The sequence below is a fragment of the Odocoileus virginianus genome, chromosome 27 (genome assembly GCF_023699985.2).
Source record: "Odocoileus virginianus isolate 20LAN1187 ecotype Illinois chromosome 27, Ovbor_1.2, whole genome shotgun sequence".
In the NCBI taxonomy this organism is placed as follows: domain Eukaryota; kingdom Metazoa; phylum Chordata; class Mammalia; order Artiodactyla; family Cervidae; genus Odocoileus; species Odocoileus virginianus.
In genome coordinates this window covers 18161932-18175372 of record NC_069700.1, presented here as the reverse complement: position 1 = coordinate 18175372, position 13441 = coordinate 18161932, and the positions used below count along the sequence as shown (strand labels likewise).

Below are 13441 nucleotides of genomic sequence, written 5' to 3'. Positions count from 1 at the left end.
GTGACTAACACTTTCCCCTACATTATACATAATTTAAGAAAATACTGATTAGGGACTTCCCTGGCAATCTAGTGGTTAAGACTCTGTGCTCCCAGTGCAGGGAGCAGAATTTCAATTCCTGGTCAGGGAACTATCCTGCATGCCATGTGTGCAGCCAGAACAAAAAGAAGGAGTAAGGTAGCATTTGTCAACAACAACAAAAAAAAAAAAACTGAATATTATGAAATAACAGAGGTAGGCAGATTTTTTTGAGAGAGAAGGAAGTCCAAGATGATGTTTAAATGGAGACAGACTTTTGTGTGTTCCCTAAAAGAATACATTGCTATCCAAAACAGAAATATCCAGTTATGTTTGCCTGACACTATACCCAAACTTGTTCAGATCCAGTATATGAAGAAGACTTTTGGTAAAACCCTGCCTTGACTTCATCATTAAATCATCACTGCTTAATCTCATATCTAAGTTTGCATTGCAACTGCTTTCTAAGGCCATTGGCAATGCTTTCTTCTTATTCCCACCCAAGTCCTCCCCTCACAGACACAGACAGAATATATTAGATAATATTATGTTTTTGTATTTAAGAAAAATTACATGGATTTCTTTTTGTTTATTTTTTAGTGATTTCACAGAGAACCTCAAGTAAGTTTTTTACTTATCAATCTGTCTAATGTGAGACTTTTTCTCAGCTTAGATGTTTCTATTTTAACTAGCCAAAAGGTTGAGACTCATGTTTCTCATATTCAGTTGCTTCCATATTACCCAAAGACCTTAAGATTAGGAATGCAAAATGACCTTTTCGATACATAACTATAGGAATTCCTATTATTTCAGCTCTTATCTTCTCAGATTACAAATATCAACAGTGACTTAATATTTAAACCAGATAAAGCACTGACCATGGTGATATTTTGGAGAAGGAAATGGCAACCCACTCCAGTATTCTTGCCTGGAAAATTCCATGGTCAAAGGCGCCTGGCAGGTTACAATTCATGGGGTTGCAAGAGCCAGACACGACTTAGCAACTAACCAAACCATGGTGATATTTAATATAGAATTCATGAAGCCATATTTTTCACTGTTCTAGTGTTCCATAATTTGAATTTGGTTATCATACCTATAAGTGATTTTTATGCAAGCCCAATATCCCCTAGGGTTTCTCAGAATGAAATAAAATCACATTAATATTAAAACCCAAAGTGCCTGTCCAGGTTAAAAATTTAGATGCCAACAGAGCCCAGAAAGGTAATATAGCTGAATGAGGTAAAGTGCATCCCCTAGGAATTATGGAGAATTAGAAGGCCATATGCCGCCTAAAGAGCACAGCTGCTACTTAACTCTACCCAGTTTTCCCACAAATGGTAAAATTGTGGTCATCCGATGCAAAGAGTTGCCATACTGTAGTCCATGGGGTCACAAAGAGTTGGAACGACTTAGCGACTGAACAAAAACAGCAACTTGTAGAATACATGTTTTAGTTCTTGGAAGGAATCTACAAGAACTTGTCTATTTCTAAGGGCTCCACTGCACTATCCTTGATGTGGAAGTACTGACTCCAGTCTGGACTATTTCAAAACCCCTTAGTTCTGTTCCCCTGTTAGTATATCTCATAGCCTGTCATTGATGAGGTATCCTCATCAAATAGGCCACCAACTTGAGTGATGTACCAGTACCAAAGCTCAAGCCTGGATATCTTCCACAATGCCCACCTGACCTTCAAGAAGCTCAAGTATTCTTGTCACTAGAAAAAGGAAGAAGATGCCTGCTGCTCCAAGACATCCTCCTCACTGTACTCTGCTCCCTCTCTTCAATTTTCTTTTCCCCATGCTCAAAATGCACAGAACAAATCAGCAAATCCACCAAGCAGACATTCAACTAGGGAATGGTTTGCCACACACCTTTTTTCACAGACAATCCCCACCCCATTCTTTGTAAGCAAATCTCTTGAAGTCCTCCTCATTTGCTTTCAGGGAGGAAATCACTATACCTTCCTATCCCACATCGTTCCTTAGTCAACTACCCACAACACTGAAGATTGCTTTAAATCTCCTTCCTCTTAAACTTGTGTGCTTATGGAGGCTTGGAAGAAGGATGATATGTGGGACAGAAGAACTAATTTGGCCATTATTTGTTAAAGCCTTAGGGCAGCATCTCTGCACTGCACAGCTCTAGGAATCCCTTCCCACTATGCTTCTGAGTCGTGCAATCCTTCCTATGGGTTTGTCTCACCTAAGTTGTATGAGGAGGGAAATATGAGAGGTTACAGCCTCTTTTTCCTTAGATTTTTATCTCAGTAGTCAATGTGGGGGTAATAGAGACAGTCCCTTTTCACATCCTCTTCCCCTTGCTTTAGGGAAAGAGCAGGTGGAGAATAAACTTGACAAATTTAGTGTAAAGATAGCATTTAAAACCACTGGACTAAATTTGATCACCAAAGGTGCCTATAAAGATAAGAATGCTAACAATTGTGCTCAGGAAAGTCAGATTTAGAGGTTGAGAAGACGAAAAAAATCTAGCAAAGTATAGAAAGAAGGAGTGTGCGTGGAGGAAGAAGGAAAACCAGGAGAGTGGGTTATAGAACTCAAGAGTGTATTTCAAGATGAAAAGGGTATATAAACAACTGCACCTAAAACTTTTAAGAAACAAAAATTTGGACTGAGAATTAGTCATTGAATTTTCTAAAATGAGGGTTATTAGCAATCTTAATAGGATAGAGGGGAAACAAAAGTCTAATTGAAGAGGTTAAGGAGAGAGAGAAAAGTTAGAACTGTAAAGCAGTTGATATGGCATATAGCATATGGTAGAGCTAAGATAACATCATACAAGCAGCAAAGATGGGAGCTCTGATAAGTTGTGACTTCCCTCGTGGGGAATAAAAGATAGACTATCCATGTTTTTAAAAAAGATAAAAGAAGAAGTTATATATATTTTTAATGCAGTTTGGAAAAAGAATAAGCAGATGTAAAAAAAGAACAAAGTTGAAATCTTTGAAACGAAAAAAGTTACTGAAATTGAAAAAAAAATTTTTAAAAAAGTTACTGAAATTGAAGCAATAGATAATTAAATAAAATCAGAGCCCTAGATGGGAAAAGAAAGAGTGAGCTCCATCACTAGCTATGGACCATTTCTTCCATAACATTTCCAAGGGAAAGTGGTCCTTGCAGAAACTCTTTTTTTCTTTCCACTACTGTTCAGTCTGTGATGCTCATCATAATATCAGTGAAAATGTGTTTCTGTTTCATTAGACAATCACACTAATTTGATCATTTGCTTTTTTTATTAAAGCAAGACCTGAAAAATCTAAAGGTAGGTCCCATGTTTCTCTCAACTCTGTTATTATCACTGATGTTTCATGGTATCTAGAGGCCCTTTTGTGCCTTGTTTCTAGTGTGAATGTTCACCAAGGCTTAAGATTTATATTTCTGACTCTATGGTTTATTTTTTTCTAGTATTTCTCTCCTTCTAGCTTCTTGTTTCCCTATTCATATTTTAAGTAGCTTGCTTCATTTTGAACTATAAACTTTTATTTGGAGGCTATAATTGAAACTAATTGGTACACTATGGGGTACTATAATAACAAATACTAGTTGTTACATACTTGCAAGGTACCAGGCACTGTACTTAGCTTTATATATGTATATACATTATATCAGATAAATATTGTTATTCCTATAAGAAGGAAGTAGTAAGAATAGGTAAGTTGCTCATGACCCCACAATTATGAGCAGAAGAGGTTGAGATTCAAATTCAGGTTTACTTACCTGAATCTAAAAACAAGTACTGCTTTCATCCCATTCAAATGGGGAGTCACCAGCCCTAAGATACTATGTGACTGAGAAAAAGAGAACTTCTCTAAAATTAATCTACAAAACAGTAATCAGCAAATAAGAATTACAGTAATGATCATGATAAATCAATACGATCATTCCAAAGAAGTGATGAGAAAACAAGGAATGATAGTAAGGAGGCAATAAAGTGTGACATAAAAATCTTACCATAAAGTTTGAATTAGCAGAGAAAAATCAAAAGGAAGAAATAGCATCTTCCAATGATTCCTCTCTGATCCTTTCTTTCCAAAAAACCACTCAAAAGGTACTTGAGCAGAATAATCTGAAGACATTTATTCTCCCACTGATTTAACTAATTCTAAATAGAGAGCTTGGTGATCTCTCAAAGTTCTGTTTTTTAAAACTTCCAGCATAAAGAGTTTGAGAAGTAACTCATTCTTGGCATCTCATTCATTTAATTATTTTATTTCTCTTTCACAGTAAGGCAAGAACCACCAAGTAAGTTTTATATCTATCCATCAATTCTGGGGTTGATTCCTGTATTGATTATATCTTTTCTGAACAAGTAAGACCTGGACATTCAAGTTTTTCAATTTCTCTATTAATATTGATTAACTTCCTCTAGTCACTGATGAATATTTTGAAAGTGAAAAATTCACAAATGCAAATAACAAACAGGTTAAAGGTGACCTGGAGTTGGAAATAATGTTTTTGAAACATTTTCTATTTTTTTGTAAATTGTTACCTACGGAAAAAAGTGTTAACTGTTAGTATTTTTATTAGAGTTTATAAATTCTCTTTGGTAGAAAACTTAAAAAGCATAAGACAGAAATAAAGTTGAATCGGCAAAGTTAAAGTCATTGAGATCTTACTCATTCAAAAAAATATAATTATTGAGGTCTTATCATGTGCCAGGCACTGGGAATATAGCAGGGACCAAAAATAGAAAAAGACACTCCTGTCCTAGAGTTCATATGTAAATTAGATCATTCTAGACATGTTTCTCATCCAGAGAAGTTGGGGAAAATAAGAAGAAAATGTAGCTTATTTCTCTCACTTCTAGAAATGGAACTGTTATATCTGACAAATATGTTTCAGTAGTATTATAGAGTATATTTCCATCTTTATTTACCAAACAATATCAGTTAGATCAATGAGAGCCATGTTCTCTGTATCTACATTAATGAAAACTGCAATTCTAAGAAATTTCCTTTCTGTTTGGTATTTGTTATGCACTCACTGTGAGCTTTTTCCTAAAAATGATTGTTTCCATTTCAAGGAAAAAATTGACATTTATATTTTTCACACTCTCTCCTCAGAATCCTACTAGAATATTTATGATTCTATACAAAGCACAGATTACAATGATAAGTGGGAAAAATTAACATGATTGATTTTTTTCATAGTAAGTTAAAATGTCCTACTAAAAACAAACTAGACTTCATATATTTTAAGAGACTTATGATAAGGACACGATAGAGACTATATATTATTGCCCAAGGAGAAACACAGGGAAAGTGAAGTCAATCTTCATTTCTGACAGCTGGAACTGCTTATGTTCATTAATTTTTGCAAACACACAGACCAACTTCTTCCCACTTGAAATATTAAATAATATCTAGAAGATGAAGCTGATAAGCAGAAATAATTAAGAATGCCAAGAAAATCTTGGAATTAGCTGTACTGACTTTTCAAGAAAAGAATATGTTTTCAACAAATGTAAGAGAGGAAAGACAGAGAAAAGTGGGAAAACTCACATGAAAGAGTTTTAACAAAGGATATGAGGCTTTTCCAAGCTCTGTGGTATTTTAATTTCCATGAGAAATTAAATGATAAAAGTAAAATAACCTCCCCCTTTCTTACCCTTTTAAAATGTTTGTGTTACTGTACAAGAAAGATTTAAGTAACTCATGTAAAAGATGTGGAACTTACTCTTCCTTTTTCATCCCAGAAATTCTTGTCTGGAAACAGTAAGAATTCTATTATCAGTGTCAATTCTGTTATCAACGTCAACCCATACTAATCATTTGTGTTTGGATTTTAGCACATGTAGCAGTACCTATCAGTAAGTCCTTTTTCATTTCATAAATTTGGTACAAATTGGGATCATAAACTGAGATTTTTTCCCAAATATGACCAATTGCGTTTACTCTATTTATAAACAGTCTTTCTCTCTTTTACTTGGCAACCTACTATGTTATTAATTTTTCAATAAAAATGAATATTTGATTGAGACTAAGTATAAAAAAAAATTTTGTTTTCTAAAACTATTCAAAGAGCTTTTAATAACAAGAACCTTCCACACAACAAAAAGGAAAGATATATGGGGGGATATAATAAATATGGAGATACCAATAAAAAATAGAGGGAAACTTAGTATGATATGTTTGGTGTGGGAAGAGGAAAGAGAATAATTGCAATTAGCATTCAAATTTTTTGAAAGTTCTCCACATGATTTAAACCCTGTATACTAGAGGAGAAAGAAAAAGAATGACATAAGCATTTATGTTATTAGCCCAGTCTGCCTTTCTACTACATTGAAATACACTGAAAACAGTCGCATCAGACTAGGACTACTACTTCACCACAAAGAAATGCTAATTCCTCTTATTCCATTTTGGATATCTTTCTGGGGGAGGTTTAATGTCTTCCAAACATCTCTCTGTTGCCTTGGAAAAACAAGGAAGGTAACTATATTCTTGATCCTAAAATTCTGCTATTTTATGTTTGTTTCATGTTGTTCTGCCAGTTACTCCAGTGCCTATTGGTAAGTTATTATTCATCTATTCCTTAATTCCAATGTCTTTTTGAAAATTAGCCCTCAAGTAAAGGACTTCATATTCACATTTTTCAACCCACTTTGCCTCCCCATTATCCAGTACCCTTAAGTTACTGATGAATTTCAAAACCATAGTATGCCCAATGACTGGTTAAAAAAAATAAAGGATAGAAAATTAAAACCCTGAGGTAGTATTTTTCACCCAAAGAAGAAATAAATTTAAATAGAATAAGCAATGTCAGCATTGCTTTGGTAAGTACTATACATTGATACATCACTGATCCTATTTAAATTAACATAACCCTTTTAGAAAGCAAACGTGCAGAGGTAGTATAGTATGTTGCAAGATATAAAAAATAGAGTATCCTTTAAAATCGTAGTTCCATTTCCACATACATGCTCCAAGAAATTATTCTAAATATGGGACAAAACAATTTGCATGATGCTAATTGGTTTTAAAAAAAAAGGAAAGGTAATATATTTCAGTGTTTAAGAAAGGAATCAGACAGACCAATCAAATCTCAGTTAAAACATTTACCAGTCATGTGGCTGTGGGTAAATTATTTAATGTCTCTTAAAATTTAATTTATATTATCTTTATTTGGTGTTGTCTTTAATCATTTCCTTGAAAATTTGAAGTTCTTATTCTCATTATTCCACATTACTGGAACAACTAATTTATTTATAAATTAGTGGAAAACATAAACCCCTATTGACAGAAAAAAAATAGGGAGAAACAAGTGCTGGTGACAGTTTAAACATTTCATCAATGCAAGTCAAGCTGTGAGGAAAATCTGATGATGAAGAGATGAGAGCAGGAAGTCAAATCTTGTTGACAAAAGAGAGAGGCAGGAAAATTATGAGCTACATTCGAATGTGGTAACATCTGATACCTTTCTCCTACTATCCTCGAGGTCTACTTTAACATACTTTGCAGTGGAGAACTTTTAAAAGGAATAATTTTTCAAAAATTACAAACAAATGTGAAATTCTTTTTTCTCAATTTCCTAAGAAACATGTATATATACATACTTTACCCTCTTACCTATGTCTCCTAAAATAGACTTTAAAATTTCATGTTCCAGTTACTAGAGGATGATAGCCTCTCTAACTCTTTTAGTCAGAGAGACTACATTGCTCTTTCAAAGTAACACCCCGAGAGAGATCTATTTTTCGTTTTTGATACAGGATTTTAAAGTACCTCTAGGAGTTTAGTTCTTTATTTGGCAGTCACACAGAGCTGCTTCTTGGTTGACGTTAGTTACGTGCCCTCTAAGTGTTGTGAGGAAACTGGCTATTCTTATCAAATGATAAAATGTTTGGCCATTTTTACTACTTTCAAAAGTAATAGCATTAATACAAACTCTGTTCAGTACACTAGGTGGAAGTATGACCTTGACTTGGATGAGATTTTAGGTATAAATTCACCAGCTGCCTATTTTTCAGCAGCTTTTCATATCCCCTCCACATTCTAATCACTATATTTCAACTCTTTTCTAAATGACCTATGAGCAAAGAATAAATCTTTAACTTAGTGTAATAACAGTCTTTACACTATTAGCTTATAATTCATAAATAATGCTTATCTATAATAACTTTGAAATTTTAATACTTGATAATAATGTAAACTATTAATAATATCTAGATATTAATAACTTCTACCATAGCAATTACTGCATGTCATCCCCCAGCTTTCCTATTTATATGAAACTGTGAAAAAGTTGGCTTAAAGCTTAACATTCATAAAACTAAGATCATGGCATCTGGTCCCATCACCTCATGGGAAATAGATGGGGAGACAGTCAGACTTTATTTTAGGGAGCTCCAAAATCACTGCAGATGGTGACTGCAGCCATGAAACTAAAAGACGCTTACTCCTTGGAAGGAAAGTTATGACCAACCTAGATTGCATGTTAAAAAGCAGAGACATTACTTTGCCACCAAAGGTCCGTCTAGTCAAGGCTATGGTTTTTCCAGTGGTCATGTATGGATGTGAGAGTTGGACTGTGAAGAAAGCTGAGCACCGAAAAATTGATGCTTTTGAACTGTGGTGTTGGAGAAGACTCTTGAGAGTCCTTTGGACTGCAAGGAGATACAACCAGTCCATCCAAAAGGAGATAAGTCCTGGGTGTTCACTGGAAGGACTGATGCTGAAGCTGAAACTCCAATACTTTGGCCACCTCATGCGAAGAGTTGACTCATTGGAAAAGACTCTGATACTGGGAAGGATTGGGGGCAGGAGGAGAAGGGGACGACAGAGGATGAGATGGCTGGATGGCATCACCAACTCGATGGGTATGAGTTTGAGTAAACTCTGGGAGCTGGTGATGGACAGGGAGGCCTGCTGTGCTGCAATTCATGGGGTCACAGAGAGTCGGACACAACTGAGCAACTGAACTGAACTGAACTGTGGGTATACTAATGCCTCCACATTTGTCCTTCAACCCTCAATTATTGGACAAAAACAGTAGAGAGGTTGGTTTATGATGTTTCATTGCAGCTTCCTTCTTAGAAGAGAAAGTGGTCTCAGGAATTTTTCCTCTTCCACTACAGAGAATCTGATGAGTAATTGAATTTTTGGAAGCTTGAGTTTTGTGTTAGGTTGAGTAGAGTTCTTTTCCAAACCCACCAACATGCTGCTTGGTTAGCAATCCTAGTGTCCTTTGGCCCCCACAGGGTTCCAGTCCCATGCTTTGACTGGCTGTAATCACTTTTATTAATGCAAAATCTAAGTAACATATTTCCCCATCTCCTTTGCTTTTAAATTTTTCTGTATTTCCCAAAATTATTGATATTAAGGGAGAAATATATTCATGCAAAGAATAAAGAGAACAGACATAATATGGCCTTATTTTTAATAGAAAAAATGTCCTAAAATAGCAAAAGTTTTAGCTCAAATATTTTCAAGATAAGACAAGGAATAAGTAAATTAGTTGATGGACTTAGAAGAATTATATAATGGAAAGTGAAGAACAGAACAGACATATTATGAGATTAGATTCTGAAGTAGAAAAAAGTAGAAGGAGCAAAATTTAAATAAATACTTTAAATTTTCATAAAGAAAAGTAAGAGGAGCTTAACTCAACTCCATTTGCCCACTCTAAACATATGAAAGACTTAGGCCTATAAAAGATTAGGAATTGAAGCTCCTGAGACTTTTCGTTTGTCATTATAACTGACCCTGGATTTTCCCTGTTCTATACCCTTGAAAGAGGTGCAAGTAAGAACTCTAATCTTAAATGGTTACATGTTTCACACATGCTATTTACTAAACCATATTTAAAATTTCTGGTTAAAACCCAGAGGTTATCAGAAATAAAAAAAAAATTGAAAAATTATGACAAAAAGTTTTAAATTGACAATTATAAATAAACGTTCTCCACTGCAAAAGGAATATGATGAGAGCTGACATGGTGGTTAGAGGTTTGAAAATGGAGAGAGAATATTGAAAGACACAAAAAAGAAGAGAAACTTAAAATAGTAATCTTGAACTGGTTGGTGATCATTCTCCTAAAAGGTTGTGACTCTTGGCCTAGTTAAGAATCTTGAAAACAAAAATTATTTCATTAGAAAAGTGAATCTCACTCATATAACCCATTAAACAGGCCTTCCTAAAGGAAATCCTAAAGGAAATCAATCTGGAATATTCACTGGAAGGACTGATACTAAAGTTAAAACTCCAATACTTCGGCCACTGATGTGAAAAGTTTACTTATTGGAAAACACCCTGATGCTGGGCAAGACTGAGTTCAGGAGGAGAAGGGGACAACAAGAAGATGAGATGGTTGGATGGCATCACCAACTCAATGGACATTAATTTGACATGGGTTTGCAGAGTCAGTTACGACTTAGCAACTTGAACAATAACAAAAAATAATAATAATCTCGATATTTAGGATATTCAAGTGGAGTTAATATTGAATTAATACAGAATAGAATATTGATATAAGATGTGATGTTTCCCAAAAGTCCCTCTTCTGATGTTCCTAGTGGGGTTTTCAATGGAAACCAAGTACATCATTTTTTTTTAATAATAATTTGTTTTATTTTACTTTTTTAGTAATTGGTCCAGTGGCAGCTGGTAAGTTCTAATCATCTTTCTCAGTTTCCTCTGGCCATCTGTAATACCTGTGTTCCTTTATTTGCCCTGATACTTTTAACATCTGACTAGTCTGAACCCTGAGTCACTATTTTCCACCACTTTTCCTCCACAACTTTTAGTATTACTTTAGGTTACAAATAGTTTAGGGGGTTGTTGGGTTTGGGAGGTTTTAGGGAGGAAGGCTGTAAATTAAAGGCCTATAGAAACAGGAAACCATATGTCAAGGATAAAGAAAAAAATTGTTCCTTTGGTTAGAGAATTAAGTTATAGAATAGAAACAAAGGGAAACAATGCTGGCAAAATATGCTGAAGTCAGATCACCACAAAGACCATGGATATAACATAATAACAATTTTATATTTTAATCTGAAATATAGGGTCACAAAACAAAATTCCAAAAGATGAAAGGTGGAAAAATAAAATTAGAAAATATGAGTAAGTTGAGAGTATAAGGAAGGACAGATGCACAATGTAAACAAAGAAAAACTAATTAAAATAAGTTGAATATAGAAAGAAGAGTTTGATCTTTGTCCCTTCCTTCATCTCTAAACCTGAACCACCACTGCTTCTCAGAGAGTAAATGTTAGGAGCACTACTGTAGAAGTCTTTTCTGAGGCTCCCCCCTTGAAAGAACAGAAGAGGAACTTATGTCATACTCAGGCAAATTTAAAAAATGAATACGTCTCCATTTTCCAAAAAGAGTTGGTCTGAATGGATCAACTGAAAAACAAAAATTACACAATTCTGATGAATTAAATCAAATAACTAAATAAATGGAAAGATAGTCCATGTTCATATCTAGAACAATCCAATATAACCAAGATGTCAGTTCTTCTTAAAGTAATCTATAGATTCAATGCAATTTCCATCAAAATCCTAGGAAGATATTTTGTAAATGCTGAAAAACTGATTCTAAAGTGTATATGAAGTGGCAAAAGACACAGAATAGCCAATATAATATATTGAAAGAGAAGAACAAAATTGGAGGATCAACACTACCCAACTTCAAGATTTATATATAAAGCTACAGTAATCCAGACAGTGTGGTATTGGTGAAAAAAAACAAATAAATAGATCAGTAGAACAGAACAGACAGCCCAGAAATAGCCTTACTTGCATATATAGAGTCAACTAATCTTTGACAAGCGAGCAAAGACAATATGCTGGAGCAAAGATAAACTTCAACAAATGGTGTTGCAACACCTGCACATGCACTTGCAAAAAATGAACCTTGACCCAGATCTTACTTAACTCAAAATGGATCACATCCCTAAATATAAAACCCAAAACTTTAACACTCCTTAGAGATAGCATAGGAGTAAATCTAGGTGATGTTGGGAATGGCAATAACTTTCTAGATACAAAGCTAAGAGCAGAATTTATAAGAGAAATAATTGATAAGATGACTTCTTTAAAGTTTTCTCCTCTGCAAAGGCACTATCAAGAGAATTAGAAGATATGCCATGGACTGACAAAAAGTATTTGCAAAGACACTGTAACCCAAAACATACAAAGAACTCTTAAAATTCAATAATAAGAAAACCAGTTAAAAAATGAGCTGAAAAAAAAAATGAGCTGAAGGCCTTAACAGATACCTCACCAAAGAAGATATATGGATGGCAGATAAACATCAAAAAAGATGTTCAACACCATATGTCACCAACGAATGTGAATTGAAAGTTAGATACCACTGCATATCTATTTAGAATGGTCAAAAATCAGAATACTGACAATATCAAATGCTGACAGGTATATGAAGCAACTGTGCTGATGGAAATGCAAAATGGTATAGCCATCTTGGAAGACAATTTGGCAGTTTCTTATAAGTATAAACATACTCTTAACATACAATTTGGCAATCATGCTCCTTGGTATATACTCAAGGGATTCAAAACATATGTCTACACTAAAACCTGCGCACAGATGTTCATAGCAACTTCATCTGTAATTGTCAAAACTTGGAAGCAAACAAGATGTTCTTCAGACTGTGGTACTTCCAGGCAATGGAATATCATTCAACACTAAAAATAAATGAGCTATAAAATCATGAAAAGACAGAGAGGAAACTTAAATGAATATTACTGAATAAAAGAAGCCAATCTGAAAAAGCTATATACTGTATAGTGAAGTGAAGTCGCTCAGTTGTGTCCTACTCTTTGCGACCCCATTGACTGTATAACCTGCCAGGCTCCTCTGTCCATGGGATTTTCCAGGCAAGAATACTGGACTGGGTTGCCATTTCCTTCTTCAGGGGATCTTCCCAACCCAGGGATCGAACCCGGGTCTCCCACATTGTAGGCATATGCTTTTACCGTCTGAGCCACAAGGGAAATATACTGTATGATCCCAACTATATGACATTCTTGAAAGACAAAATTATGGAGACAGTAAAAATTTCAGTCATTGCCAGGGGTGAGGTGTGGAGTGGGGAAAGGTGTAAGGAAACATGAATAGGTAGACCACAATAATTTTGAGTGCAATGAAATACTGTGTATGATAATATAATGCTATATATGTCACTAAACATTTCCCCAAACCCATAGAATATATCACACTAAAAGTGAATCATATGCATGAAACAGGACACTCAGAGCCAGTGCATTGGGACAATCCTGAGGGATGGGATGGGGAGGGAAGTGGGAGGTGGGTTCATGATGGGAGACACATGTACACCCATGGCTGATTCACGTCAGTTTATGGCAAAAACCACTACAATACTGTAATGTAATTAGCCTCCAATTAAATTATTTTTTAAAGATATATATACACATATAT

General features: G+C 34.7%; 1 protein-coding gene across 7 annotated transcripts in view; it reads left to right on the top strand.

Annotated features, from left to right (window-relative positions):
- Positions 1 to 13441, top strand: part of TSBP1 (testis expressed basic protein 1) — a 61408-nt gene that overhangs the window by 29474 nt on the left and 18493 nt on the right. For 5 of the 7 annotated variants that reach the window (XM_070456285.1, XM_070456287.1, XM_070456288.1 and 2 more), the window contains 6 exons: positions 619 to 639; positions 3283 to 3303; positions 4266 to 4283; positions 5830 to 5850; positions 6535 to 6552; positions 10625 to 10645. In XM_070456285.1, the coding sequence (XP_070312386.1) occupies positions 619 to 639; positions 3283 to 3303; positions 4266 to 4283; positions 5830 to 5850; positions 6535 to 6552; positions 10625 to 10645 (120 nt within the window). The remainder of the gene's footprint in view (positions 1 to 618; positions 640 to 3282; positions 3304 to 4265; positions 4284 to 5829; positions 5851 to 6534; positions 6553 to 10624; positions 10646 to 13441) is intronic. The other 2 variants (XM_070456286.1, XM_070456290.1) reach the window with 2 other exon arrangements.